A 26147-nucleotide genomic window follows, 5' to 3' on the forward strand; every position below is an offset into this window, starting at 1 on the left:
GCGCTTCCCCAGATTGTACCTCGGCATCTCGACGAGCTTTTTGCTTGCGGGCTCCAACGTGAACAAATAACTACCTGAACAACAACAAATTCACCACGACCACCACGCTCAGTCTTAGCATCTCCCTTCGCCTTTCCCACTCCGCTAACAGAGTACAGCTGTCCTTTACATGGAGGTCGACTAGGCCGGCAATTGTGGCTTAATTGGAATCGTCATGGCTTCAAATGGTCCTCTGGTCGCGGCGGACGACCACCAGCATCGCCGCCGGAAGGGAGCTCTACGCCAACGGAAAACCAACAAGGGACCTATCTCTTCCCGGCTGATGCTTGATATTCGTCTAAAGGGCGAAGTCGGGATTCTTTCGGATGAGCTGCTAGCAGACTTGTTTCCCCGTCAGGGTTCTCATGGTGAGATTCTTCAGATACCCTTAAACTAACCCCGGAGAGAGCATGCCGCTGACATACACTCTGAGCTAGATGCAGAAGCCCATTCTGAGATAATTTACGTTGCCCTAGCACCTTGGATGCCTAACCTTACGACTGTTGAAGACGTTCAGTGGACTATTGTTCCAGTTCGCACTCAGGCCAGCGAAAAAACGAAAGCTTCCTTCATCTCCAGCTCTGCCATTCACTTCCCCGTCGCCGCCAACTCAATCCAACCTTTCATTCAAGCGTTACAGGGCAGCGATCCCTCGCGATCCTCCTTCCTGCTAGCCCAGCGTGGAATTGAAATCCACATTGTCAATGTCACACCGCTACATTTGGACACCATATATGTTACCGTGGAGCGAAACTTGCTACGGGATATTGATGAGATACAAGGGAAATTTGGGGGAGGATTCAGCGGGAAGTCGCGTGTATCCAACGGCTTATGGCCCAAAGGAAAAGGGTCGACTTCGTCTCATGATCGTGCGGTATCCAAAGGGGCAAAACAGTCTGCCGCACAGAGAGACGAGCGGTTGATGGAAGCTATCCGCAGAGGGCTAGCTGAACGAGATATATTGCATAGCGGTGATCTAATACCTCTTCCATTGCCTTCACATCCGATTACGCATGCCCCGCCCCCACCAGCAATGATTACGTTCTGCGAGCCCGTCGCTCAGGGACGTTTGATGCCAAAGACCAAGATTATACTATTACAAGCGCGATCAGCACGGAAACAGCACACTAAGTCGTTGTCTACCGCTAGCACTACCCATCTCAAACGGGTCACTGAAATTGATACCGAAGATACGTTGAATGATACATTCTACTCCGCTGGGGAAGAAAAGGGGCTAGAAGAAGGCACTGATGAAGGCACTGATGGCGAGAGCCCATCGCCGCCAGATGAATCTGATACTGAGGCTTCGACCGAGAGCCACAGTGACGCAGATGATTCAGACGATTCAGATGACTCCTTGGAAGACATGATTTCCCTCGCTGCCCCAGAACTACCGCAGCAGACATCCGGAGCAATGTCAGCATTCTCCTCTGCCACTCCAAGGCTCGGTGGAAGGTCCCTTGGCATACACTCCCCTGGTTCTGTATTTTCGAGTTTTACGTCAAATACTGCTCGTCAGGGAAGACAAGCCGGTAAAACATTCAAGGCCGAATGCCTCATTGACCGCATACCCAATGAGCTCCTCCACCCAAAGCCCCGAGAAGAAGATGACACTGACGCGTTCATTTTTGTTGACGTGCATACCCTTGTCAAGATAGGATGTTTCTCTGGGGATTGGGTTCGTGTGGCTCCCACAGAGGAACCTCAACGAAATATGCTATCATCATTGGCTTTTAGCGGCCTTAACGGTTTAATGGGAAGTACCGAAGAACCCGAGAACTGGCGCGTCGCAAGGGTTTACGGTGTTACGGGCCTATCTCCCCCCAAAATAAGATATTCGATGAACAAGTCAGCAGAGAGATCATCTAGCATCTCGCAGGTCCCTCCCCATGGCCTCACACCAACTGTTCTTTTACCTCCACTTCTACTGCATAACTTACAGAGCCCCAGCTACGTGAAGCTTTCCCCCTTGTCTCTCGGTCCAGCTCAACACGGCCCTTCGAAACTAGGACTAGCAGCCTCGCGTGGCACTGGTGTGCCAAAAGCACCACCCACAGCCAAAGAAGTCACTCTATTGAAAATATCTACCCCTCTGTCCGTAGATAGAGCACTTCAGCCAGCCATATTTTCTGCACTGAAACATCATTTCGAATCGAAAAGGCGGTTGGTAAAAGGTGGTGATATGATAGGAGTCAGTATCGATGAAGGACTCGGAAGGACAGTTTTTTCTGCAACCAAGAGTGCAGATGTTACGGGCCAGGAAGATGAGTTACCTTCCCAGCTTGCCTTTTCATCAGGTAAACATAGCCCTTCCAGCAAGGTTGGTGTGGCTTGGTTCCGTGTTAGCCATGTTACAGCTCCTACTACAAGTGCAGAACCAGACAGTGGCCCAGATCATGAACTCTGGGGTGGAGTAGCAGCTATTGATACCCTCAACACCCGGATGGTACAAGCAGGAAGTGAGATTGGCACAATCCCTGGAACGCTCAGGAACACATGGGAGTACTGGCTCTCCGTCAAGGCGGCGCCACAGCTGAGCGTAGACCAGAAAGCAACTCCATGGCTACAAACCGACTCTCCAGCAGTTTTTATATCCCCCATTCAGAGGCGTGTGAGAGAGTTGGTAGCAGCCGCCACGAGCCCGAGAGCCATTCAATTGGGACTAAAACCTGTTGTTATCCTTCTCACATCTACGCAGAGAAACATCGGTAAATCAACAGTCGCACGTCGAGCATGCGCCGATATAGGCCTTCACACTTTCACCATCGATTCCTATGATATCCTCAGTGAGGGAGGGGCGAATGGAGGAGATATGAAAACAGAGGCATATCTGAAAGCGAGAGCAGATAGAGCGTTTGCGTGTGGCTCTGCTTGCACTGCTCTATTAATAGAGCACATCGAAGTGTTAACAGCGGATAGAATTGTTACATCTTTCAAAGAAATTGTTGCTAGCTCTCGAGTTATCATTGCCACGACCACGGACGTGGAAAAGGTTCCTGAAGGAATTCGAAGCCTCTTCACGCATGAGCTTGAAATGACAGCTCCAGAAGAAAAGGAGAGAGAAGGGATCCTTAGAAACGCAGTGGCTGATTTGGCCTTGCGGATATCGCCTAATGTTGATTTGGCTTCGGTGGCTGTCAAAACGGCCGCACTCGTTGCTGGAGACTTAGTTGACGTTGTTGAAAGAGCTGTGGCCGAACGAACTTTACGACTAGAGAAGCTCGCGGACTCCGCTGCACCCCTCGATGCAAAGTCCACAGTTAGTGTCCGAGACGTTCAGATCGCTGGAGGTGATGCTACTCGATCTGTCACTAAGGCTGATTTTGATGCCGCTGTGGATGCCGCGAGGAAAAATTTCGCCGATTCCATCGGAGCTCCAAAGATTCCGAACGTCACTTGGGATGATGTGGGTGGACTCAGCAACGTGAAGGACGCCGTCATGGAAACTATCCAGCTTCCACTTGAACGACCAGAGCTCTTTGCTAAGGGCATGAAAAAGCGAAGTGGTATCTTATTCTATGGTCCTCCGGGGACAGGAAAAACATTGCTTGCAAAGGCAATTGCCACGGAGTTCTCTCTCAACTTCTTCTCTGTCAAAGGTCCTGAGCTATTGAACATGTACATTGGAGAGTCTGAAGCGAACGTACGCAGAGTCTTTCAGCGCGCTCGAGATGCGCGACCATGCGTAGTCTTCTTCGACGAGCTTGACTCTGTGGCACCCAAACGTGGCAATCAGGGAGACAGTGGTGGTGTGATGGACAGAATTGTCAGCCAGCTTCTTGCAGAGCTTGATGGTATGAGTGGTGGTGATGAGAACGGGGGTGGTGTCTTTGTTATTGGTGCCACCAACCGTCCTGATCTATTAGATGCTGCCTTGCTACGACCCGGCAGATTTGATAAGATGCTCTATCTTGGTGTTTCGGATACGCATGATAAACAGCTTACCATCCTGGAAGCTCTGACCCGCAAGTTTAATTTGCATCCGGATCTTTCGTTGAAGCGAGTTTCAGAACTTCTACCGTTCACTTATACTGGTGCTGACTTGTATGCGCTCTGCTCGGATGCCATGCTTAAAGCAATTACTCGGCAAGCCAATGCCGTGGATGAAAGAATAAAGGCTCTCCCTAGTGGACCAGTTACAACGGCGTACTTCTTTGATCACCTCGCTACTCCCGAAGATACTGCCGTAATGGTCACGGAGCAAGATTTCCTCGAAGCCAAAAATGAGCTTGTTCCTAGCGTTAGGTATGATTTATTATTTTATATACCGTCTAAGCCTATGTGATTGCTAACTACTCGAACAGTGCGAAAGAGCTTGAACATTTTGAACGAGTGCGTAAGACATTCGAGACTGTTGATACTAAAAAATCATCCCTTTCCGACGGGGAAAAGGCAATTGAGGAAGGGCCAGCAGACGGTATCGACATCACGGCGGATGGCTCTCTAACGATAGGCGAAGCTCTCAATGCTTCCAATAAACCAGCTGGAGACACCGAAGCCGACGATGAATATATAGTTAGAACTGATCACTTGGCCAATGCCGAGTCATCAAAGTGATTACGATCAAATCACTATCAGCGATTTGCAATATATATTTACACAACATGTGATATAACCCAATATTTTTCTGTATAATAGCCAGACAATAATACATCTGGGTCCACTTTAGAGTCTACTAGTCGTATTCAAAGTCATCCACTCGTGTTCGTTACTTTAAAGGCCGATAATGGCTGTCATTTCTCGTAAACGACCAGATCTAACGATAATCGACTATTGAACACAATTCTCAGGGGAAAAATGGAATATCAACGCCAATTAAAATATTGAAGCTCGAGTCATCCCAAGCTTTTCACAGGCGTAGTCCAAATTTCCCGATGCAGCAAGAGTTTGCGGGTGGTCTGGCCCCAATTTCTTCCTATTCCACTCAACAGCTTTCTGCATTAGAGGAATGGCATCTTCGAATCGACCAGCATGGAAATATGACACGCTCAGGTTGTTCATAGCGGCAATGGTATCCGAATGGTCCTCACCCGGACCCTGTCGTTGCACTTCTAATACTTCCTCGAGGAGTTTGATCCCCTTGGACTCCCACGTCCCTCCAGGCGTCTCCGGAGAGCCGGCTTGGTCGAGACGCCCATATGTACTTGCTAGGTTCAGACTGCATTTGATAGTTGTCTGGTTGGACGGGCCGAGGTGGGTTTTTGCAGCCTCCACGGCTTTCTCCTGGAGGGCCACTGCTTCCTGGAATTTATCCAAGGCACCATAATCCCTCCCTAGGAGGTCCATCGTCATAATCGTCTGAAAGTGCTCAGGGCCTAGGGTCTTTGTCCTGAGGTCCAATGCCCGCTGGTGCAAGTCTAGCGCAGCTTGGTAATCTTTGTTGTTAAAGTAGCTGTTGGCCAGATTGTGCATGCTCGTCTGTGTGGTTTGAGAGTCTTCGCCCTTGATGCGAAGCATAATGTCCAGGGCTTTCTTGTCCAGTTCAAGTGACTGATCATATTCACCCTGTGCCTTCAGGTCAATTGCAAGGTTATTCAGACTTGCTACTGTGTCTTCGTGGTCATCTCCAAGGATTTGCTGTTGCACCGAGAGGATGTACCGGTCAAGCTCTTCGGCATCCTTGGGGCGACTCACTTGCCGGTAGAGGTATGCGAGGCCGCTTTTTGCATTTAGGTCATCACCGTAGTGCTCTTCGGCGTACTTCACTGCTCGTTCCTGTGCCTCGCATGCTTTCTCCCACTCATCAGAGTCCCCGAGCTCTTCGGCTTTAAGCAAGAGTGCCCAGTATTCCTCAGCATCCTCATCATCTCGAGGTCCAAAGTAGTTTTTTTTCGTGTCAACCGACATTATTATTGCTTGTCAGTCAAATTTCACCGTTCAATTGATTGGGAAGTGGGAGAATGAAAAAAACCCAAAGCCTCCTGGTGGTCAAGCAGTCTAGTAAATAGGCTGTGATTATACGAACTCCCCCCTTAGTTGTAGCAGTTAGTTAGTCAACCCCTCGGTCGACGATCTCAAGCCACCATGTTCCTTGCTTTGGTGGGATGAGACTTCCCTCAGCCACCGTAGTCAGTCACATCTTTGGCCGCGACCCCAGCCCCTTCTGCGGCTGCCTCCACTGTGTCACGGTAGAGAAAAAGAAGCTTCGACGTATTCCGTATGTGATGTGTTATTTGGTGTTGTTAAAGAGGAATTCCAGAGTGTTATTGGTTAGATTTAACATGCTCTCTAGCCTCTCTGCTATTTCTATTGGCTAAAAATACTATATATACGTATTAACCAATAAACGTTTCCACCTCTTTGATATGACTTAATTTATTGGAGAATCTAGTTTAACCTTGATTAACATCATTATCATTGGCTAAAAAATAGTAAAACTGGGGACGGAATAAGGGCGGAAAGACCCACAGATACACTTTTATATCGGGGGGATCGGGGAGATTAAGGGATACACTCTAACCAATAAGATTCATTCTTCGTCTACCCCGAACCGTCTACCCGAGGTAGTCGTCGCGCTTTGCAACTGAAATGGGAAGCCAGTTACGGAGTTATCTCCAGCCATCACCAGGGATAGCCCAGGCTTTTCTATATCTCTATGCGCACCGAATGAGTTAGATCACTGTTTAATACGCTGATTCAGCGACAAAGAGCAATTTGCAAGAATTATTAATGCTGACGGAGCTTCGCCCTCGGCTCTCGGGCCAACACGCTCCTCAGGTTCTTTCAACAACCGACCACTTATACCGTTCCGACTTCATACCCCAGAATCTATGTAGCATATTTTGCGGGACTGTGGATTCGATCAACGTCAAACGGGGTAGCAGCAAGTAATATGGGGTGTTCCGCTGAAAACATGGGGAGATTCCGCACTGGTTTTGGTCCCTGCCGAAATATATACCCAGCTCCAACAGGTGGCTCAGTCGTGATGGCATTTTTATGACTATGATCCCCTAGATTTTTTAGAAACTACGGGGTTCAAGTTCTGCACCAAGCATCACTATTAACTAATTGGTCGATGTCGAGGGAGTAGAGCTCTGGAAAATGGACTTCATAGATTCAGCCAAGGCCGAGGAGGCTCAGCACAGCGAGCTCTCTTCTGACACGGAGCAAGAAACTCTGGATATTCCTATGGTTAGTTCTGGTATCTCCTTGGGAAAGCTGAAAGAATTGAGCTTGGTTTGACCATTTGCAACTATAGAATTGGCCATGGCTCCGCAAACATCTGATCTTGCTGCAATCTGGGTTTCATGCTGCCGGTCCAGGCTTCACCAGTGCCCTCCCCATCCCTGCAATACACGAAATGGCAGCACAGTTTGATGTAACCCCTCAAACGGCGACATATCTCGTCGGAGTCCATGTCCTCTTCCTGGGCGTGGCACCCTTTTTCTGGAACCCATTGATGAGCTCGTACGGTCGTCGGCCGGTGCTAATCGCGAGTATGCTGCTATCTTGCATTGCTGCTTTGGGCGGGGGTTTCGCGAAGACATATGGCTCTTTGATGGCGGCAAGAGTGTTTCAGTCAATCGGTATATCATCCGGATTTGTTGTTCCTGGGGTCATCGTTGTCGAACTTTTCAGCGCTGAAGAACGCGGGAGTAAGAACGGTATTTGGACACAGATGGTGGCTATAGGCGCACCGTTGGGTGGACTTATCGGTGGGCCTGTGGTCTATTATCTAGGCTGGCAGTGGACTCTCTGGCTGGTCGCTATCGTGAACGCTGTTCAGTTACTAGGCTTCATCTTTACCTGTCCAGAGACCTCGTACCAACATCGACAGAACTCGGGACTTGGTGCATATCGCCCTTCGGAATTGATGCGTCTCCCAAAACCACTTCCCAATCAACTAAGCATACGGTCCCTCATCGAGCCCATTCTCCTGCTACAATCTCCGCACCTGGCCCTGATTGCATTTGCCTACGGAGTCACCTTCGCAATCACATCTCCAGGTATTGCTGTCATCTTACCCCTGGCACTGAAAAAGTTCTACGGGTTCGATGCCACTGCTCAGGGCCTATTCTTCCTTGGACCTCTAGTTGGTGTCTTGTTGGGCGAAAGGTTGGCCGGTCCAGGAAGTGACTGGGCCATGAACCGGGAACGGCGCCGGGCTAACCGTGCCAACGACCGAGAACGCCTGGAATCCCGGCTCTTCGTCGGCCTTCCTGGCTATGTCATGGCAATCGCGGGCGTGGTGATATTTGGCGTTACGCTGCAAAGCCGCACCCACTGGATCGCACCTTGCATTGGATTCGGCATATCTAATTTCGGGTTACAGTTGGTTACAACACCACTCAAGACATACTGTGTCGACTGCTACTCCTCACACTCGCCCTCAGTGCTCCAGTTGATTAATGTCATCCGCCAGACTGTCTCCTTCACTGTGCCTTTCTGGAGCCCAAACCTGAATGAGGCTGTTGGCTATGGACTAGGCTTTGGCATTGACGCCATCATTCTAGCAGTCTTTTATCTAGGCAGCTTGTTAGTCCTTTGGAAAGGCGCTGCCTGGAGGCAATCCGTCAAGGTTAAGGGCCTGGTGGAAGATAGCTAGCCTGTGTTGTTACTGATAGGGATATGGGGTCATGGCTAGTTACTTAGCCTAGAAGAATTAATATGAATCTAAATATTCCGGCACACTCCCATTTTATTCCATGCAAAACGACTTCTGTAGATGTAATTCTGCAGTCGTAATTATATTAATCACATTGAGATCAAGTATGATGCAAAGTATATCGAGGGTTGGTATTCGGTCGGCTAGTGTCGCTTCTTTTACTGTCCTTTTGGCAAGCGGCTGCCCACTAGTGCTTGAGTAACATCGCAAGAGCAGCATCTCCCAAAACATAAGGAGCTTGCGAGCTGGAAGAGTCCTTCAATATTGAAAATGGCATGGCGAAAGATACCAATTCTCTGTGGATGAACGGTTGTAGTTGACGGGATGATGACGTAATCCGACATCCGACAACCTGAAGGCCGCAAACCGCGGAATTCAACGAACAGAAACACAAAAGACGATTTGTATGGATGTTCTGTTACTTTGTGCGATACTATACGTGTCATAGACAGGCTAGATAGATTTTTACCTGCTACTGATCTCCTGTCACATTAGCCAGTTCTGAGCTATCACTTCGGAGCCTTTTTTTTTTTCCAGTTTAGCTCGCCCAGACACACGCCGTCCCGCCCACAGGCTCCAGCCATTATGGATTCCATGATCAACTTCCGTTTGCCATTCTCCTGGTTCTCGCCGGCGGAAAAGGCTGATGGAAATTTACCAGGCGTCGAAATAAAGGCTATTCATGGCTGTGATGTTGAATCCGTAGAAGAGAAGTCTGGCAGGCGGCTACGGCATCTATTGAAACTAAACCATGCGACCAATTCTATCCTATATAACAATCTCACATATTACAACTATATACCCCATGTGAGCTAACTACTTATCGCCTATTCCCAAAATTCTTCTTTTCTAATGTCATCCATTTATTAGCTCCTTTCTACGGCATACTTGCTCGGTGGAAACTCGGATCACCTAGACCGGCTCTATGAAGCTGAATCCAAGGAGCTCGAGCCCTGGAGAGCCTCGCCTAGTGAGATCGGGCAAGCCGAAGATTGGAGGTTAGCCTTGGGCAAGAGAGAGTACGGTTCCTCCTTAAGGTAGCACGAATATTCCGGGATACCAATCTGCTAACCTCAGCCAATAGATTTCAGAGAGCTTATTTGGATTTTTTTGAAGATGAGCTGTCGCGCATGGGATATGACTGGAATGCTGTAGTGTTGCAGTACCTTTGCTCTGGAGAGAAACCATTAATAAACTCTTTGATTGCGGGCTGTAAGTGTTCCTCGTTCCAGTTATGTACCCACACTTTGCTAATGTGTTTGTTACAGTCGGCCATCCACTTATACATCTTGGATATGCATTTGAAGTTTCAAGTCGAGACATTGCTATGGAATCACTTGCGATGATTTCATGCTGTTATGATGACATTCACAAATTCTTTGACGAACCATCGGACCTTCAAAAGAATATAACCCCAAAATATACCACTAGTTCACCTTTTGAGGTTCTACATAAAATCCACAGAGATGACCGATTCGACGGCATTTTCGCAAGCCCAGGGGGTAGCAATCTTGAAGTACTCTTGAAAACACAGCAAGGTTTGATACTTGAGCATTGGATGGCATGGGATCTTCAAGATACAAACCTAACAGAACAGCTCCATGCCATACAGCGGCTCGCAACAATACTCATGGTCACTCGCCATGGCGGGAAAAAACACGATTTGTTGTTTGACCATCTTTTAACTACAACCCATGCGCTGCGTGTCATTATACCTCTGGTCCCAAAGCAGTTCCATGGCCCTCTACTGCGTCAGTGGCTTTTGTTGACGGTAGGTGTCTATGTTGCCCAGCTACGCCCGAACATAGATGTAAATGACATAAAATGCTACAATGTCGATGAAAAGGATTGGAACTGGGTGGATACACAGGCTCTGACTGGCGATATGGCGACTTTGGCTCATTATATAAAGCCTTTGAGAACCCTAAAGGAGGCCGCGAAGACCTGGACTGATGAAGATGACTTTTTTCTCCGGGCTGCAGTGAAATTTATCGAAACGTTTGATGGATTTAGCTCGGGATGAACCACGGGTTTATTGTTGACTTTAGTTCCGGGTTTGATACTAGCCTTCCAAAAAAAAATGAAGTCCATGATAAATATCGGTCTAATTACTAATATGCGTTGGCTGTAAGTCAGTTTTAAAATAAGTCATAGTAGGATGATACCGTAATACTCGAAGAGTACATAGTACCGCACGCGATTTATAAACCCACAACGCCCGCTAACGCAGCTCCTCCAACAATTAAGCGCACGGTTCCTGGCAGTCAGGAAATTGTATAAAACATATTGCCATGCTCATTGTATGTCCGGTTTCTCCCACGGGTCCCTGGCCTTAAATTCTTTTACCGGACTCATGGCAAGCTCAATCAAATCGTCTAATGACAGCCATCCTTGTCTTCCTTCCATTATAGCGTGCGCAATAACCATCTTCCATTCATCCCACCACTTATTTTCGGATTGGACAGCGCAAACCCTTCTTGGATCCTCTGACGTTTCTGAGCCCGCCATATTTGCATATGGCCACATAGACCGCACCATATCGTACCGCTTCGGGTCCTTGAATAGGGATACAATCTGGGTATAAAAAGAATTTTTTGTTTTTGGACCCGGAACAACGACACGGGAATGTGTAGAGGGGAAAGTGATCACCACACGACCTTGATAGTTCAACGAGGCTATCAAAGTCCGTAATCGACCTTCTAGGATCTGAGTGTTCCAATTGATTACTTCCCGAGTTAGGATAAAGCTACAAAACGGTTAGCATACTTGGGCAAGATACTTGATAGTAGCACTGAATGCTTTTCCAGGAACATAATCCTACTTACGTTTTGTTGGTAGCCGGGTCCCTGCAAAACCGATCGGCAAACGTAGAAATATCCCCAATGGCACCTCCTGGAGAGCCAGTAGAGCGATTGCCAACAATCTTAACATAATTCCATGACGAAGAGGAGCCAGGGGGGCGGACTATCTGGTTCAGCATGTTTATCCGGATATCGAAGTCAACCTTGCGAATTCCGGTAACATCCCTGACGCCGGCTATGCGCACCTCGGGTTTTGGTGGCAACGCAGCTTGCTGGACTATAAATCTTGTCAATGCCTCTGAATTGGAGCTGAGTTCCGAAGGCGCCACAGTGATGGTGAGTCCATCTTTGGATAAACTTGCTCCGGGGATATGATAATGGGCGAAGTTTACAGGAGGCAGATAGGAATTGGATAAAACAGGCGCTCGTGGACTTGATGGTTCTTGAGAGAGAGCAATCGATGGCTCTGTATAGTCCGGAGGAGCGTCCTGGGGGGTTGGTTGAACAGATGAAGGAACTGGCCGCCGTTGGACGCCGGCGCCTGGTAAGGACAGGCTGGACACAGATTTCTCCATACCAGTAAAGAGAATGAGAAATGTAAAGCCGTTGGGCTCAAGAGGCTGAGATACGGAGTACAAATTGGTTTACTCCGTTTTATGGTCTTGATATCGGAACATATACACCGCCACCAGAGCTTGGTAACTCGAGCAGCTTAGCCACAGCTGACAGAAACACCTTTATATCTCAAACCCACAACAGAGTAAATTGTGCTGCCTGGCCTGGTGAGACCAGTTTCTATACGAAGGCTCCCACTCCGACATCCTTGTTCAGGTCAAGCCACAATTTGATATTGCTTGCTTTTTCTCCTTTTTGCGGCTGAGATTCATGTTTGCACTGTTTGCACTTGGTCGTGATAACATCGCCTTTCGCGTTCGCAACACAGAAAGAAGCAGAAAAACGTTTCAACGGCGACAAGCTTAACAGTGATGGCTTCGTCCTCTTCTTCAACGCTATGTATGTTGCTGTACGCTGAGCTGCTAGCTAATATCCGACAGATACGTCTCTTCGTCACCACCAAAGGTCCGACCGAGAACGACTCCCGACCGGTGCTTTCTCTTGATAGCTCGCGCTCTGTTGTGACAGTATCGCATTTCGAAAAGACCCTTACGCTCAAGCTCCCTTGCCATATATCTACCCGAGCCAGGGATTACCTGACGGCCAGCCCGGCCACTTCGCACGGCGGAGAGAATGAATACTCCTTTCGTCTTCCCATAGACGAAGCAGGTACCACCACACATGGCGTTTCTAGCCGTGATTATACGTCAATGAGCCCTTGGCCAGCAAAGAGTATGACCTCGCAGACATGCATTTGTTGCCGCGATTGCTTAAATATATTATTTGACCCAAGAGAGGGCCAAGATATTGTGTGGAAAGATCTCCCCAGTGCAGACTGGGCTGAAATGATGGACCTATGGCATTGTCATAAACCTGACCCGATACCCGCCAATAATGGAGGTGTGGACTCTACAGACCCCAATGGGCATACCAAGGGATATGGTGCTTCGAACAGAGTCGTTTGCAACCCTGGGACCATCTTTGTCAACGTTACTTCGTTTATTATGACCGAAAGCGACTGTCGTGGAGCGAAAATTATGGTAAGAAATTCTTTATATATACCGGATTTTTACGCGCCCCAGCCTATCTTTCCAAGGAAAGATTGATTCCAGATTACTTTATAAGCCACAATTACGATGGTGTTATGACTGCATAGTCTATTTTAGGTGCCACTAGAAGATTTTATTTGTTGTTTGGGCAATAAGAAGGAGATTGGAACATTTTCCATGGCCCAATTTCCGATACAACTGCCCTAGATCAACAGGACCGGTATCCTAGGTGTTAACCCTGAGTTTTGAACGCCATCTAGGTCTGTGGGGATGAACATTCAAACAGCATCGGGAACGAATAGCTTGTATTGAGTAATACCATCATCCTCCTTGGCCTCGCCTTTTCTGGACCCCGTGCCTGGAAATTAGTGACTAACAAGAGATGGACGACAGTACTACTGATTACAACTAATTGTCTCCTGTGTTGCCAGGGTGCTTGTCTTCACGGCTCTGGATGGTATTTGAGGCAAGGGGGGTAAAATTCCGCAGATATCGGTCGTCTAGACGTATTCCATGCATTGAACTTAGCCAGAGACCCGTTGGCCAATTTGAGATACGGTCTAAGATACATGGATGCAAGACTGCACTAACTGTGGTCATGGTGGCAAATTATTCTCTTTACGTTAAGCAATATATACGCTCTTCTGTCGATAGCCCCAAAGCCTTACTTCCTGTCCAGTCTTTGAATCTATAGGTTACCACAAATATGTTGCGTCCGGCGGCTAATGTATGATACTTGTCAATTTTAGAATGCAAATCCCGGGGCCCCCTGCGACCACGGAACTGATTCCTCTTCAGTACTTCCCGTGTCAAATCTTTGTTGTAAGTCCTGCGGTTCAACCATAGGCGAAGTTCAAAAACACCTCCAGGGAGTTGAGCTATTCAAAGCTAGTGTTTCCGTATCGCATGAAGCAGGCTGCGCGACAGCCACTCGTATGGACAGGGATGTACTGGAAACTTATCCGCCCGAGATGATCGTGGGATTTCAACTCCTTGAATGTGTGGAGCGTTCAGGTGCAAGGAGGTTTGCAATACACTGTGAAGCTAAGGATAATCAGCAAAAGGATGGACTATTGGTATGATTATCCCATCTAAAAGAAGAAAAATTGATTTACCTAACCATATCATAAGGCATGGGTCTTCAACACTGATTTGCGTTACTCCTTCCACGATACCTCCGGTGGCAGCCGCTCTGTATCTTCCAGTTGTGCATTGAAAGTGTTCTACCAACATGTTGCCAACGTGCAACCCCTGGTAAACCCAGAACTGGGAATGCCATCTGTCACATCCTTGGAAGAACTACGTCTCCCGCTCCACATATATAGCCGCATAAAAGCTGTGCTGGAGAGGAGCACAGATCTATTGCCTCCATCGGGCAGGAAGTTCGGGGAATGGGAGATCGGACTCATTGACCTCGAATCAGCCTGATATGATTTGTACATGAGACTATCAAGCGCCGATACCTCTTCCTCAACAGAATATTGGGATCAAATTCGACGCTCTAGGTCTAGGTACCTGAGTCTACCAGCCAGCCAGCCCACCTCTCTGCCGTCAATTATGCTTTCCCGACCTAGCTGCATGAAGATCCATGGCCTACCAGGTTATATTCCTCAGCACCGACCAATTTCCAACCCTGTGGCATAACTTTATCCTGCAGGTCTCCAACCCCGGTGGCTTGCTGTGTCCCGGCGCTGAGGATCAAGCTATGACTCGGGCTGGCCAACCGCCTGGTAGCATTTCAAGAACATAACCTATCACCTAAAAAGTTAGCTGCAGCCTTGGATATACGAGAATGAACAGCTGAGGGAAGTCCAGCCAGCCGAGTAAGGGCTATCATAAATGTTATGCAGCCACCTCCGCCTTCTCCTTCCTTATAGCAGCATCCCCCGACCCGCATATTCTGATAGATGAGACGTTCAGAAGATATCCGAGAAGCTGTGTCAAAGGCCCAGCTAGAAGCCTGTGGTGAAGTACGGAGTATTTGAAAGGCAAGGATGTGTTACCCGGCTCTTGAAGCTATAAGGGACAAGTACATAGCTAGGCCTCGTTTTTAGAAGTAAGGCTCCTGCGTGGAAGGGGTACATGCTGCATGTCAATAAGTATCAGTGACAAACACACGCCATCGGGTCAACCTGCCATGAAACATATTATCAGCTATTATTATTATAATACCCGTTATATTAATATTACTATATCGTAGTTGCTATTTGTAGCTGTTATCACATCCTCAAGGCGTCAGGCGACACAAAGCATGCGTGTGAAGTCTATTTTTATCGTCGTCCTTACACCGCGCTTCGCCTCGTCGCTTATTCGTTTATTCCGACCCCAGCATATGCAAGGAGGACCCCAGCAGAACAACCGCAGCGGCTTTTCGATAGACCAGACCAGATATCGACTTTCCACTGTCTATTGTGCAGATTTACACGCGGTGCCTGCTGGTTTATCGCTGGAGACGAGTTCTGTTGTTTTGGCTGGCTCCCTCCCTCGCTTAACTAGCTATCTAGATATTGTGTCCGCCGTTTGGCTGTCACAACAACATATCACTATCCTCCAACCCCACGTCAGCAGGTGGGTGACAGCCTTGGTGTATCCATGAGCTTAACTATCCCTGCCCGGGGTTCGATACCCTAGAGGTTGAAAGATGCCGTCTCCTGGTTGGTTGTCGTAGGTTGCCGAGCAGTGGACACTGACTATTTACAGGTTCCTGGGCTGATGAAAGACGCTTGATATAGCTAAGGAGCCGCCATTGGCAACGTCCACACACTGAATTTACAATGTGGATGGCGGAGATGGCTTAGAGATACCCTTTTTCAATCCACTTAATGCATTCCTGTATTCCCAAGGAACAGAAGGCTTGAAAACCACAAACCTCAACTCCAGCCGAAGAAGCGCTTCCTAACCGAGTCGCAAAATCATACCGTTTGCAAAAGTGAAAAAAAAAGTGAAAAAAGAGAGGGAAAAAAAGGCTCCATTCAGGACCAGTAATCACCAAGAAAAAACCCGTTGTGAAAACAGGTGAAATTGAAAATTGCCAACGCCATTACCGCCATGTCCCTGTCAACAGGGAGAGCAGAAGCAACCTCAAGGAATCATATTAATCATACATTGATGCAGGTGATGGGTAGGAATGCCATCCTATACCCGTGAAATGCAGCACTATCTCCGCCAGAAAAGGAAAGGAAATAAAACGTTTTAGAAAAAGAATCCATCCATGGGGGCCATGTATTCTCGCGGCCTTCCCCCATCACCAAAAAGCATCAGGAGCCAGCAGCCTGATCGATGTGTCCGAAACGAAAATATTAATCTTTCTCCCCTTTTGTGCAATTTTCCACCCCGAGCTCGATTCGATTTGACGCCATTGGATTGGTTGTCGACCACTTGATTCCGGCGGCCTCGACGACCAAGTCGGACGGCATCTCTGAGTCCGAACTCATTTCTATTCCGCCGTGAGCTCTATTGCCCATTCTATGCTTCATACCTGAGGTTAGGGGGCAGCGTGTCTTTTTGCCCCCCTAACACAAGCGTACCTCGACCTATCAACATGATGTGCCGCATACATGGCAGTTTTTACCAGGGATAACCCATGTGTCTTCTCCGTTCGACTTGCAGCTTGGGCAGAGTACTCCTGGCATCTAGATGAGACATCCATCAGCATGCGGTCACATCTCGAGATTCGGTATAAAGCAACTTACAGGAGACATATAGTTTCGAGTCCGTGATTGTGATTGAATGTGAGTCTGCTTAGCGGCGTTTCCAACTGGTCTGAGACGAGCGACTGCAACCATTGTGAAGAGGGATTCCGCTCTCTTTCTCTCTGGGCAATATAAAGAACAATATTCCTCCGAAACCCGTGGGTTCACGCAGCTTTGGTAGTTGTGCTCGCTGGTCTGTGGTTCTCTTCCCTTCTTCCGTGGGTATGTATGGAATAAGTGGCGACGGGCAGGTGTCTTTATATACGGCAATCGTCTTCTTGTGGTTCAGGAGGGGGATATTAACGTCGGCAATGTGATAAGGAAAGCTTTCAATTGGCGTTATGGCAACGGTAAGGAAGAAATATTCTTGGATGGACTGCTGTTCTTTTTCTTGTGTTGTTTGACGGGGGAGGCTGCGTTTAGAATCTCTCTGTTTACTGAAGAGATATATATATATATATATGTGGACTGGGAATTTTTTTTTGCCTTCTTCAAGGAAACAACGGTACCTCTGGGGAGCGGAGGCAGGCGAGCTTTATATCTGTGATACCCACCAATTTCCCCAAGTTCGCGGTATGTACTATTTTTCCTTTGCAAGGCTCCACGATCGGCGCTACCAACAAGGGGACCAAATGGGTACTGATACATTTGCCGACATGCACAAGGTTAAATTTGCGATGTGATGTCAGAAAGCTGGTTTAGCTCGGACGAGGGTCCCCAACATTGCAGCTATCCAATCTATTGGATATCCCTATCTTCCAGACAGACGGAGCGAATCGCGATTCTTCACCCTTTTTTCTTCTTTACAAACATTATTCAAGCTATGTCCAGCACGGCCGTTGTTCCTTTTTTTTATTATCAACCCAGAAAAAAAAAAAAATTATAATCTCACACTCTCGCCGGGGTTGTTTCCCACCCCCTTGATCTTCGGCTGCGCTTCTTCAGAGTCGGGAGATGGGAGATACATCAGGAATACAGCAATACCTTCATACAGGTGAGTTGTCATAAACTACCCCCCTCAATCCTCCCCCAAATCTAATTTCAGGCCGCCACGAAACCCACTGGAGGGAGACAGATATTCTCCCTAGCGTCGACGCCCTGTGGATTCAGATGGCTGATGGTGAAAAATAATTAGTATTCTCCAAAAAACAACAGATACTCCAAACTATCAAGTCTGTCAGCAGAATTTCAGGGCCAAAAGAGCCAATCCTGGCCCTGTGGGGCTTCATCCTGGGATATGCTTCTCTCCCCTGTACGGAGTATGCCGCACTATTACTGTCCGTTCGCCTCTTGGTCTCGTTCAATCTGTCCCTTCTTGCTCACTCGCTCGCTGGCTAGCAAAGGCCAAGCTCTAGCTCCAAGTGCAGTCGAATTGCGCCCCTCCATGCGGTCCACCGCCGTCCGCGCTGTGAACTCGGCTGGCTTCCCCCACGAGTAACTATCAAACCGTTCGAAAGTAGGATGACGACACTGGCTGTTTCAGTCACCTGAGCTATCTGTTGACACTCAACGAAGGCATGTCGACCGTTGACGAGCATATCCAAAGCGAGTTCCGAGTTCGAGCATACGAGGTGCTGTCAGCTAAAATGGTTTCGAATCCACGAATGAAACAAGGCTAATATGAGACTATCCATGATCCTCGCCTCTTCGTCACATTTTCCTTACCCTGGACCCTTCTCCTATGTTCCAGATTTTTTTTCTGAAGTCAAGGATGCGAACGGGAAGTATCCAGCTCGGCTCCTTTGTTTGCTACTAAGCTTGCACCGAAAGTCCAAAATGACATTAATCATGACACACGGAAACTCTGGGTCTCTCTATGTTGAATAACGCTCACGCAGGCCCTCTGCACCTTGATCGGTCAATAATGATGGCCCACAGCTAGTACGACCTCACATGGGGCAACCCACCAGTTACAATCGCTAGCGGCTAACGGCCGACCGCATAATGACGAGGGTGGCACGAGCGAAATGTGACAGCTCGAGTCATTAATGGACAAAAACCCTGCATCTTAGCCTACATCTTAAGCATTCCCAAAAAAAAAAAAAGAAGAGGAAGAGGAAGATGCAACCAATTTGATACGGCATTCTTCGGATCCCAGCAACAGAAGTATATATTACCCAAATAAGGCATCTGGATCAACCCCTTTCGTCCTTTCAAGCGAAGAGACGTCCTTATGGGGTTTACGCAAGTGTGACCGCTGAACACGGAGTACCGTCCCGCAGTCAAGTGCGGAAGGAGGCCAGACAGAATCTCCCCACATAGCTGCATCGCCACTCTTCGAAATAAGTATATATCTCACATCGATATTCACGATAACTACTTACGGCGTAAGGGAGAACCGGAAAGCGCACAGGACAAGACCCGCCTAGTGGTAGGCGACGATTATATGAATAACACCTACATATAAAGGATGCATTGATGAGCAGGCCGAGGTTCGAACGAAGCGTGCTTATTGGACTTCGCTCAATGGATGCTCAATGATGAGCCATACTTTCTGGTTACTTGTTTTTTGTTTTTCACCCGCTTCTACAAAGCACAGTCTTTGAAATAACTAAGTATAGTCGAGCGGCGCAGCATCACATCCAAAGAAAACCTTACAGGGATGGCCAAGAGAGGTCCTCACTAAGGTACCAAGGGCGGCATTTTACAAAAAAGAAGGTTTTTTTGTATTGTACCTCTTGTGGCCCTTTGCCTTCCCCCGAGTACCGTCGCTTTGGGGAGCGGATCTCTGCTGAAAAAAGGTTCCTTTGCATTAGCCAGACCGACATGTACCATGTAGTTTTTCCCTTACATGCACCCCTATTATATCCATGACAAGGGCCAAGAGATCGATGGATTTAAGCTATTCTAGCCTACTTTCTTCTTCCTCCTTTACACCGGAAGGGATCAACTGCGACGTTTCGCCGATAAGCCAGGTACTATCTCTCTGTCAACTATTGACATGGAAGCTGATACTCCAGACAGTTCATGCAATGAATCGACATGGTGAACACTTGGCGAGTGGTGGCTTGAAACAATTTGGGATGCATGTCTTTTCCCATGCCTCCGTATAAACGGAGTCCTACCAAGGCGTGTACCCCCGGCCATGCCATGGTATACTTGGATAGCTGAAAGCTTGGGGGGCGCCCAAACTCGTAATGTTCGGTGTGCTCCTGTCCCCTGACGGGTCTTAATCCTGGATGCTGGCTATTTTGACTATCGTAAAAGCACACAGAGTAGCGTAGGGATACGCCAGCCCAGGTGCCGAGTCTTTCATATACGATCTTAAACAGGGCAGAGTTGTATCCACCTCTGGATCAACCACTGCAACGGAACCTGAAATAAGGATTGACGCTTCCCTATTTCGACGCTCATGGTACTAAATCTGGGTATGCGCTACTGTTGGTCATATGCAGCTAGACATATATTCTCATGTCAATGTACGGCACACTCGGAAACATCAAGTACCTAAACTATACAGCGGCTATAAAGGATATATTGACTATATTGGCTCCATTTAATATAGTTATCACGAAAATGTGGTATGTCGCCTTCAAAAAATGCTATGCAAGGAAATGTATCGAAAGTCGCAACCTCCCTCCCTTTCTCCCTCTGATTTTTCTTTTGACTCTTGACCTTCGGCAGACTAGAATCGAGCTCCGAGACACTGTGTGTGCCAGCAGACCTTTACTGGCTAGCCTCTCGAGTAGGGAAAAGCGGTACTCGGTAGTAGTCGAGCGAAACCGAGAAATAGTCCTTCACTCTTCGCGCTTCGATATCCGAACCAGAAGAATCCCATCGGTTGGTTTCCCATTGGTATCAGATAACCGAATGAACCGGAAACCTTGACGTAGGCGATCTAGCCTTATACAAGCCCATGCCAGTAAATCGTCAATACCGATTTCGTCGTCTTTAATTTTGAATCTGCCAAGGAATATCGGTCAGCGGGGATGCCCGTCAATCAGTGACAAAACTATCAGATGAACGATTCAATCAACTGCAAAAAAGGGAGTGGGTTGAGGCAGAAAGGAAAGGAAGAACAATAAGTGGGGTGGGGGTTGTCGATGTGGCTCTGCGGAGGAAACGGGGACCAGCGTTATTCAACAAGTTTGATAGCCGTTTGGTTCGTTTACTCCCGGCCCAAATAGGAAAGTAAGGGAGACAGAATGGAGGGATATCGTCGTTTTGCTTCTGTCGCAGGTACATCGCTGCGGCTTTTCTCCTCATATTTCTTTTTCTTATCGTCCTTTGGGTACGGCTCAGGATGTCGGGTGAAATACTCCGTCCCCTCGCCAGCCTTGCAGAGTATTCTTGCCCAAATGCCATACTCTACTAGACATCTGTACATATGTGGGAGACACCAGGTGATTCCGCCATAAAAAAGGAATCACATTGGCATGTGGGGACGTTGACATATCAACATCCATACACACCTCACGATGCGGCGCTGGTTGTGTGATATGCAGGTCGCATGGAGGGAAGGGGTGATTGGCTAATATTCCACTAACCTGACAAAAGAGAGCTCTTCAAGGATGCCAGGAGCGCTTGGGAATTGGAGGATTTGGCCTCCAAAGTCCGGATCGGCGCCGCTGCAAGTTTTAGTTCGACATTTGTAGTTGGGGTCGCTGCTGTCATAATCCTTGCTGGTAGCATGGATGCTGTCCTTGGGTCGTTCAACATGCAAATGACAAGCTACATATGGATGGAAACTTTTGGGATTTGACTTCCCATCCCCGGCGATTATGTTCTGTCCTGCATAGATTTCAATAGACAAAATCACATTGCGTCGAACACTCATACTTGCCTGCACCCCTTTGAGGTGACTGTCGTTGACAGCGGCAGCCATCTGCTCCTGCGGCGATGAACTTGTCGAGCTGCTGCAACCAGCCGATCCACGATACTCTGAGGGTTTCAGCACCCATCCCCCACTCCCTGCGAACATCCCTTTGTTCAGCATCATTCCTTTGTCGCAGTTTTGCCAGTTGAGAGCAACAACTTGGATTCCCTGACGCCAGGCAAAAGATGGGTCTAAATTGGAAGAATCTACTCGCATTCCGGATGGATAGGTTCGCATCATGAAGTCTTTGTTGTGCTCGAATAATGCTTGACGTTCCTTTTCATGCGCAGACTTCACCGCAGCCTCTGAGAGCGAGAATATGTGATGTGGTATCTTCGCCTCTGTAAGAATTTAGTCGTCAATACTTAATATCCGTTGACTAGAGAACGGATCACTTTCTCTGCTCAGAACAAGAGTGGTTTTTGACACAGCAGCCGATGGCCTCAGTCTCTTCCACGTCCTCGAGTTACAGGCCAACGCAAGTCAATAGCTCTCTTTTTTGTTTTTGGGGAATTGTTTTAAAATGGTCTGGCAAAATGGCCAATGCACCAGGTACGGGGGACGGGAGACGGGATGTGGGTTAAAATTAAACTAGAGTGACGCTTACCAGGTTGAGCAAAGTTATTAAAAGTATAACCGCGCGTGAATATTCCGAGTCGGCTAAGGGACTGAATGATCTTTTGAGGCTTGGTTTTCGTTGACGTCGATCCAGCTACGACCTTATTCTGAGCTCCATCGCTGGCTCCGCCTACGGTCCGAAGGTCAACGATCTCGATGGACCCTTCGGCAGGCGGGGTATTCTCTTTATCGGGAGATACCCATTTCACCTTTATCAGGATCTTGTTCTTCAGTGAGCCTGGGTTAGAGAGATGGTTTAAGTCTCCCTTGGCAAGGAGAGCGTCCATCTCGGGCGTGAACTCCACAAGAAGCCCTTTCCATGCTTCGGTCATGATATCAACCATAACCTCTTGCTGCTCATGAGAAGCATGCACCTCTAGGCTGACGATCACTGGCAGGTCGCTAGTTACAAACGCATTATCACGGATTGTGTAACATACATCACGGAATGTGACTTCCTTGGTTAGTGTGTGGCCATGGAATACTCGGGGTTCAGGGCGTATCGTATCTGCTCCTGGGGCTTTAGCAGGCACAGCGTTAGGCGTGCTTCTGCTACTGAGTTTATCGAAGCGATCCGAAAGAGATGACAAGCTGAAGCGTCCAACGCTCTCCTTCCGAGCCTTTCCATGGCTTTTCTTGCGCAACTTTTTATGACTGTCATCTTGATCCTCTGATGATTCAGAGCTCGATGAGTCCAATTCACCGTCCCAGACGTCAATCTCAAGGCATCTACAGCCGTCGAGCAGAACCTAGTATGTAATTAGCGAATAACTATGAATGTGATATGGTGGGGTCTAGCTTTGCAGAGCAGCATAGCCTAAATAGGCAAATCTGAATGAAGAGCACAGGTGGGCATGAGCTTCCGAGCTAACCTGTACGTTGGGCCCGAAAATCAAACATTCAAGAGGGGGAGGGAGGGGAAGTGGGAAAGGGAAGAAGAAAACAAGCCAATACGCATGCTGAGAAGAGAGAAAGAAAAAGAAATGCCGCCTTTAACAGATATTGATCTTCGCACCATTGCAGTCACTAACGGGAGTGGAAGCCCGACGCAGATACAAGTCCGCACAACTGAGTACTTTAGCCTTTTTTTTCCCCCATGGCTCGAGATCGTATTATGCGAGAAATACATTCCCTGCTGACTGGCTGCTGATGACGGGCAGAACATTCCATGCTGAGCATTTCCTCCGTCTGCACACACACCACACCTCACCCCAGACGGGTATCAAATGGGGAGGCAGATCGGCAGCATGGACCATATTGAGGCGCTATAAAGGCCCAAGAAGGAAAAAGGAATGACAGTTAAGCGAGGAATAGGAGAAGGAAAGGGGGGAAAAATTGAACCATTAAAGCAAATCCAGCCACATACATTCTTGTACACTTCGGTGCTGGACTCGCTGTATAGCTGGTTGCCAGTCAAGTAGGTGTTATGGCTTGAATTAATGAAATAATTGGGCATGGGAAACGACAGATCCTCGTCGTACGTCTGAGCGTCCGAAAACTGCGGCACTGCTGAAGCAGTTGACATGTATTCCAGGAAGCTTGAGAAGCTGTCGAGGACGCCATGCTGCTGGTCACTGCGAGGCTGGTCGTCTTTGAAATGGTGGTCCTGCTGGACATTCTGCAAGAAATGAGCAGAAGCAGAGGGGGTTGCACCGTCTGATCCCGTAGGCCTGTGTCCCTGCGACTGCAGCGACTCGTAGATGCGCCGTAGATGGTCCAGGACTGCAGGATTAAAAGAGTCGACTTTGTACATTGACCGCTTCGTTGGAGCAGACGTCGTTGGAGCAGCCATTTTGGGAACAGGCAGGATGTTTGTAGAGCCCTTAGCAGCGAAGTTGAGAGGCAGTGTCGCAATAAAATCCGCCGAGGAGCTTTCTCTGCTTCTAACCGGCGCACAGTCTGATATCGAGCTCTAAGTGCAATGCCTGGCGTCGTTTATTTATTTGGTAGCTAGAGAGAAAAGACGAAGTTTGGTTGACGTTGAAGCTGACGAAGTCCAGCTCTAAGTGGGAACCCGACGGTTTCATTGGCTTCTTCTTCGTCTTCACCGCGCCTGCAAGCGACATCACCAACAACACTAACTACTACTGTTGCTACAGCGTGCTATTAAACTAGACAACAGTGAGTATTGTTCGCCTGGAGCATGCCCAGTTGCTAACACTCGCTGACAGGGCCTTTTTTTCTTATCCCTGCCCGGCCTTGGGGGGGTGAGCTGGCGGCCTTGAAATGCCCCCCGGACGTCCCGAAGGAACCCCGTATCCAAGGCCTTCAGCTCCAGAGCTGACCTCCCTGGTGCAAAGTGGCGACCGGTTATTCCATGCCAATTGACTGGCTGCTTGATTTTGATGTCCAAGGAGACCTGGACGCGGACATTAAGCCAAGCTCAGCCCGTCCACCTCAAACGATTTCCCTTCGGCTGGCTGCCAATCTCTTAGGGAGATAAAATGAGATCGAGTCTTCTGCTTGCCCATTTGCACCGAGAGATCATGAAAAACTGTTCGCCATCTTCAGAAGCAAACATCCCTTATGACGGTGGATGGGCCATGAACCAGGCATGACCTGACTTGGGCAGAGATACGTCAGGCCGCTTTGATGATATTTTCCGCTTTGCTTGCTATGTACGAAATCCAGCCAATATGTCTCTCGGATCTGGAAAGCGGGCGGGACACGGCTGAGAATTTTAAGTCGCATCCTGCAACGCGTCCGAAGATCGAGGTAACCTCAACCTGAGGTTAGTGTCGATGTCGATGCAGCACACAAGCAGTATTTGGACCCGGGACTACTCCGTGCTAGAGCCAGACAATTAAGAGAGAGTTGCCTCCAAGGTGTGCCTGATTTACCTCGACCATTCTCTAGTTACATATGAGGCATATATATACACATTAGGTATCCATAGCCCGGGTTCTCAAGAGCCAATTTTTATCGGGGTTTGATCTGCCCTCCCGCTCATGCAGAGCCTTTTCTAGGACTTTCATTGGCGTACTACCCCGGCTGCACACTCATATCGATGGGGCTGTTTCCTAATGCTCCTGCGATTCTTGCATCATGCAGTGCAATATCAACAGAAGGGATACGCGCACCGACGTCAGTGTCACTCTTTTGATACGTTCACTTCCGCGTCCTATTCCTGTCAATTTAGCCGAACATGCGTTTTGGGGCTCCAGGTTGCTATTTGCCCATTCCCTCCTATGCACAGAATAGGAGGTCACACCAGGCCTCCAGAGGGTTGATCTTGAGCCCCCGCACTAACTATCTCGCAGGGTTCGGACCGCAGCTGTAGCCACAGATGGGGATCCTTTTTTGAATTGATTCTATACAGAGTACGGGGTATAGAGTACGGAGTAGCTAACCAACCGCAGGAACTGTTTCAAGACCGTCAAGCAGGCATCTGCAGCTGGCCTCCGACCAAAGGCTGATTTTTTCCTCACCCTTAGAAGTGAGCAGATCCGAGCAACCTTGGAGCGTGACCAGACGCTGTCTACATTTTCATCCGCTGGAGGCAGTCTTTGCAAATGCATGCCGCCCGTGTATCGGGCAATGGAAGCGAACCGACTGCACTAAGAAAGAAACCAAAAAAAAGGGGCTAGGGGCCAACCGTGCCCTGCTGTCCTTCTTCTCCGATATGTGCAGTCCCCTCACTTTGTCACTGTTTTCTTTCTACTGAACAAAAAGACCCGCTTAGAACCTCCTTTTACCCTCCTTTGAATACTGAAGGCTGTTGAGCTAGCTATCGTTTATGATACCTCGGAAACAATTCTCTCTACCCAGTTGCACGGAGCACCAAAAAGAAATCAATTATTACAATACTAAACATATACATTTCAAACAGGCCTGATTACTCACAACGGCCTCTTGCCGCTTCCTGCAACGTGGTTTGGCCTAATTTCAACTGTGCATTAGTTATTGTGATCG

General features: G+C 48.3%; 11 protein-coding genes across 11 annotated transcripts; 6 read left to right on the plus strand and 5 right to left on the minus strand.

Moving 5' to 3' along the window:
* Positions 1-214: 214 nt before the first annotated feature.
* On the plus strand, positions 215-4596 carry MGYG_05171 (peroxisomal biogenesis factor 6; the record flags this gene model as incomplete). Its single annotated transcript, XM_003172531.1, has 3 exons — positions 215-407; positions 477-4284; positions 4344-4596. 3 exons carry the CDS (start codon positions 215-217, stop codon positions 4594-4596), a joined length of 4254 nt encoding a protein of 1417 aa, XP_003172579.1.
* Positions 4597-4854: 258 nt separating this feature from the next.
* MGYG_05172 (TPR domain-containing protein) lies at positions 4855-5886 on the minus strand (the record flags this gene model as incomplete). Its single annotated transcript, XM_003172532.1, has 1 exon — positions 4855-5886. The coding sequence occupies one exon, from the start codon at positions 5884-5886 to the stop codon at positions 4855-4857; it is 1032 nt and encodes a 343-aa protein (XP_003172580.1).
* A 1194-nt stretch (positions 5887-7080) lies between these two features.
* Positions 7081-8584, plus strand: MGYG_05173 (hypothetical protein; the record flags this gene model as incomplete). Its single annotated transcript, XM_003172533.1, has 2 exons — positions 7081-7170; positions 7238-8584. The coding sequence occupies 2 exons, from the start codon at positions 7081-7083 to the stop codon at positions 8582-8584; spliced, it is 1437 nt and encodes a 478-aa protein (XP_003172581.1).
* Positions 8585-9229: 645 nt separating this feature from the next.
* On the plus strand, positions 9230-10667 carry MGYG_05174 (MGS207 protein; the record flags this gene model as incomplete). Its single annotated transcript, XM_003172534.1, has 4 exons — positions 9230-9451; positions 9515-9663; positions 9729-9856; positions 9913-10667. The coding sequence occupies 4 exons, from the start codon at positions 9230-9232 to the stop codon at positions 10665-10667; spliced, it is 1254 nt and encodes a 417-aa protein (XP_003172582.1).
* Positions 10668-10939: 272 nt separating this feature from the next.
* MGYG_05175 (hypothetical protein) lies at positions 10940-12020 on the minus strand (the record flags this gene model as incomplete). Its single annotated transcript, XM_003172535.1, has 2 exons — positions 10940-11390; positions 11470-12020. The coding sequence occupies 2 exons, from the start codon at positions 12018-12020 to the stop codon at positions 10940-10942; spliced, it is 1002 nt and encodes a 333-aa protein (XP_003172583.1).
* A 411-nt stretch (positions 12021-12431) lies between these two features.
* MGYG_05176 (hypothetical protein) lies at positions 12432-14537 on the plus strand (the record flags this gene model as incomplete). Its single annotated transcript, XM_003172536.1, has 4 exons — positions 12432-13100; positions 13576-13731; positions 13859-14185; positions 14241-14537. 4 exons carry the CDS (start codon positions 12432-12434, stop codon positions 14535-14537), a joined length of 1449 nt encoding a protein of 482 aa, XP_003172584.1.
* Positions 14538-14697: 160 nt separating this feature from the next.
* MGYG_05177 (hypothetical protein) lies at positions 14698-15822 on the plus strand (the record flags this gene model as incomplete). The annotated part of the gene is made up of 5 exons (XM_003172537.1): positions 14698-14839; positions 15030-15079; positions 15147-15165; positions 15323-15677; positions 15810-15822. The coding sequence occupies 5 exons, from the start codon at positions 14698-14700 to the stop codon at positions 15820-15822; spliced, it is 579 nt and encodes a 192-aa protein (XP_003172585.1).
* Positions 15823-16408: 586 nt separating this feature from the next.
* On the minus strand, positions 16409-16894 carry MGYG_05178 (hypothetical protein; the record flags this gene model as incomplete). The annotated part of the gene is made up of 3 exons (XM_003172538.1): positions 16409-16562; positions 16637-16734; positions 16802-16894. The coding sequence occupies 3 exons, from the start codon at positions 16892-16894 to the stop codon at positions 16409-16411; spliced, it is 345 nt and encodes a 114-aa protein (XP_003172586.1).
* Positions 16895-19166: 2272 nt separating this feature from the next.
* On the minus strand, positions 19167-19893 carry MGYG_05179 (hypothetical protein; the record flags this gene model as incomplete). The annotated part of the gene is made up of 4 exons (XM_003172539.1): positions 19167-19198; positions 19425-19532; positions 19658-19691; positions 19867-19893. The coding sequence occupies 4 exons, from the start codon at positions 19891-19893 to the stop codon at positions 19167-19169; spliced, it is 201 nt and encodes a 66-aa protein (XP_003172587.1).
* A 645-nt stretch (positions 19894-20538) lies between these two features.
* On the minus strand, positions 20539-24027 carry MGYG_05180 (1-phosphatidylinositol-4,5-bisphosphate phosphodiesterase 1; the record flags this gene model as incomplete). The annotated part of the gene is made up of 5 exons (XM_003172540.1): positions 20539-20704; positions 21289-21592; positions 21665-21958; positions 22225-22984; positions 23602-24027. 5 exons carry the CDS (start codon positions 24025-24027, stop codon positions 20539-20541), a joined length of 1950 nt encoding a protein of 649 aa, XP_003172588.1.
* Positions 24028-25280: 1253 nt separating this feature from the next.
* Positions 25281-25796, plus strand: MGYG_05181 (hypothetical protein; the record flags this gene model as incomplete). The annotated part of the gene is made up of 2 exons (XM_003172541.1): positions 25281-25319; positions 25608-25796. The coding sequence occupies 2 exons, from the start codon at positions 25281-25283 to the stop codon at positions 25794-25796; spliced, it is 228 nt and encodes a 75-aa protein (XP_003172589.1).
* Between the last annotated feature and the right edge of the window lie 351 nt (positions 25797-26147).

The sequence above is a fragment of the Nannizzia gypsea genome, genomic scaffold, assembly GCF_000150975.2.
Source record: "Nannizzia gypsea CBS 118893 supercont1.4 genomic scaffold, whole genome shotgun sequence".
Lineage (NCBI taxonomy): Eukaryota > Fungi > Ascomycota > Eurotiomycetes > Onygenales > Arthrodermataceae > Nannizzia > Nannizzia gypsea.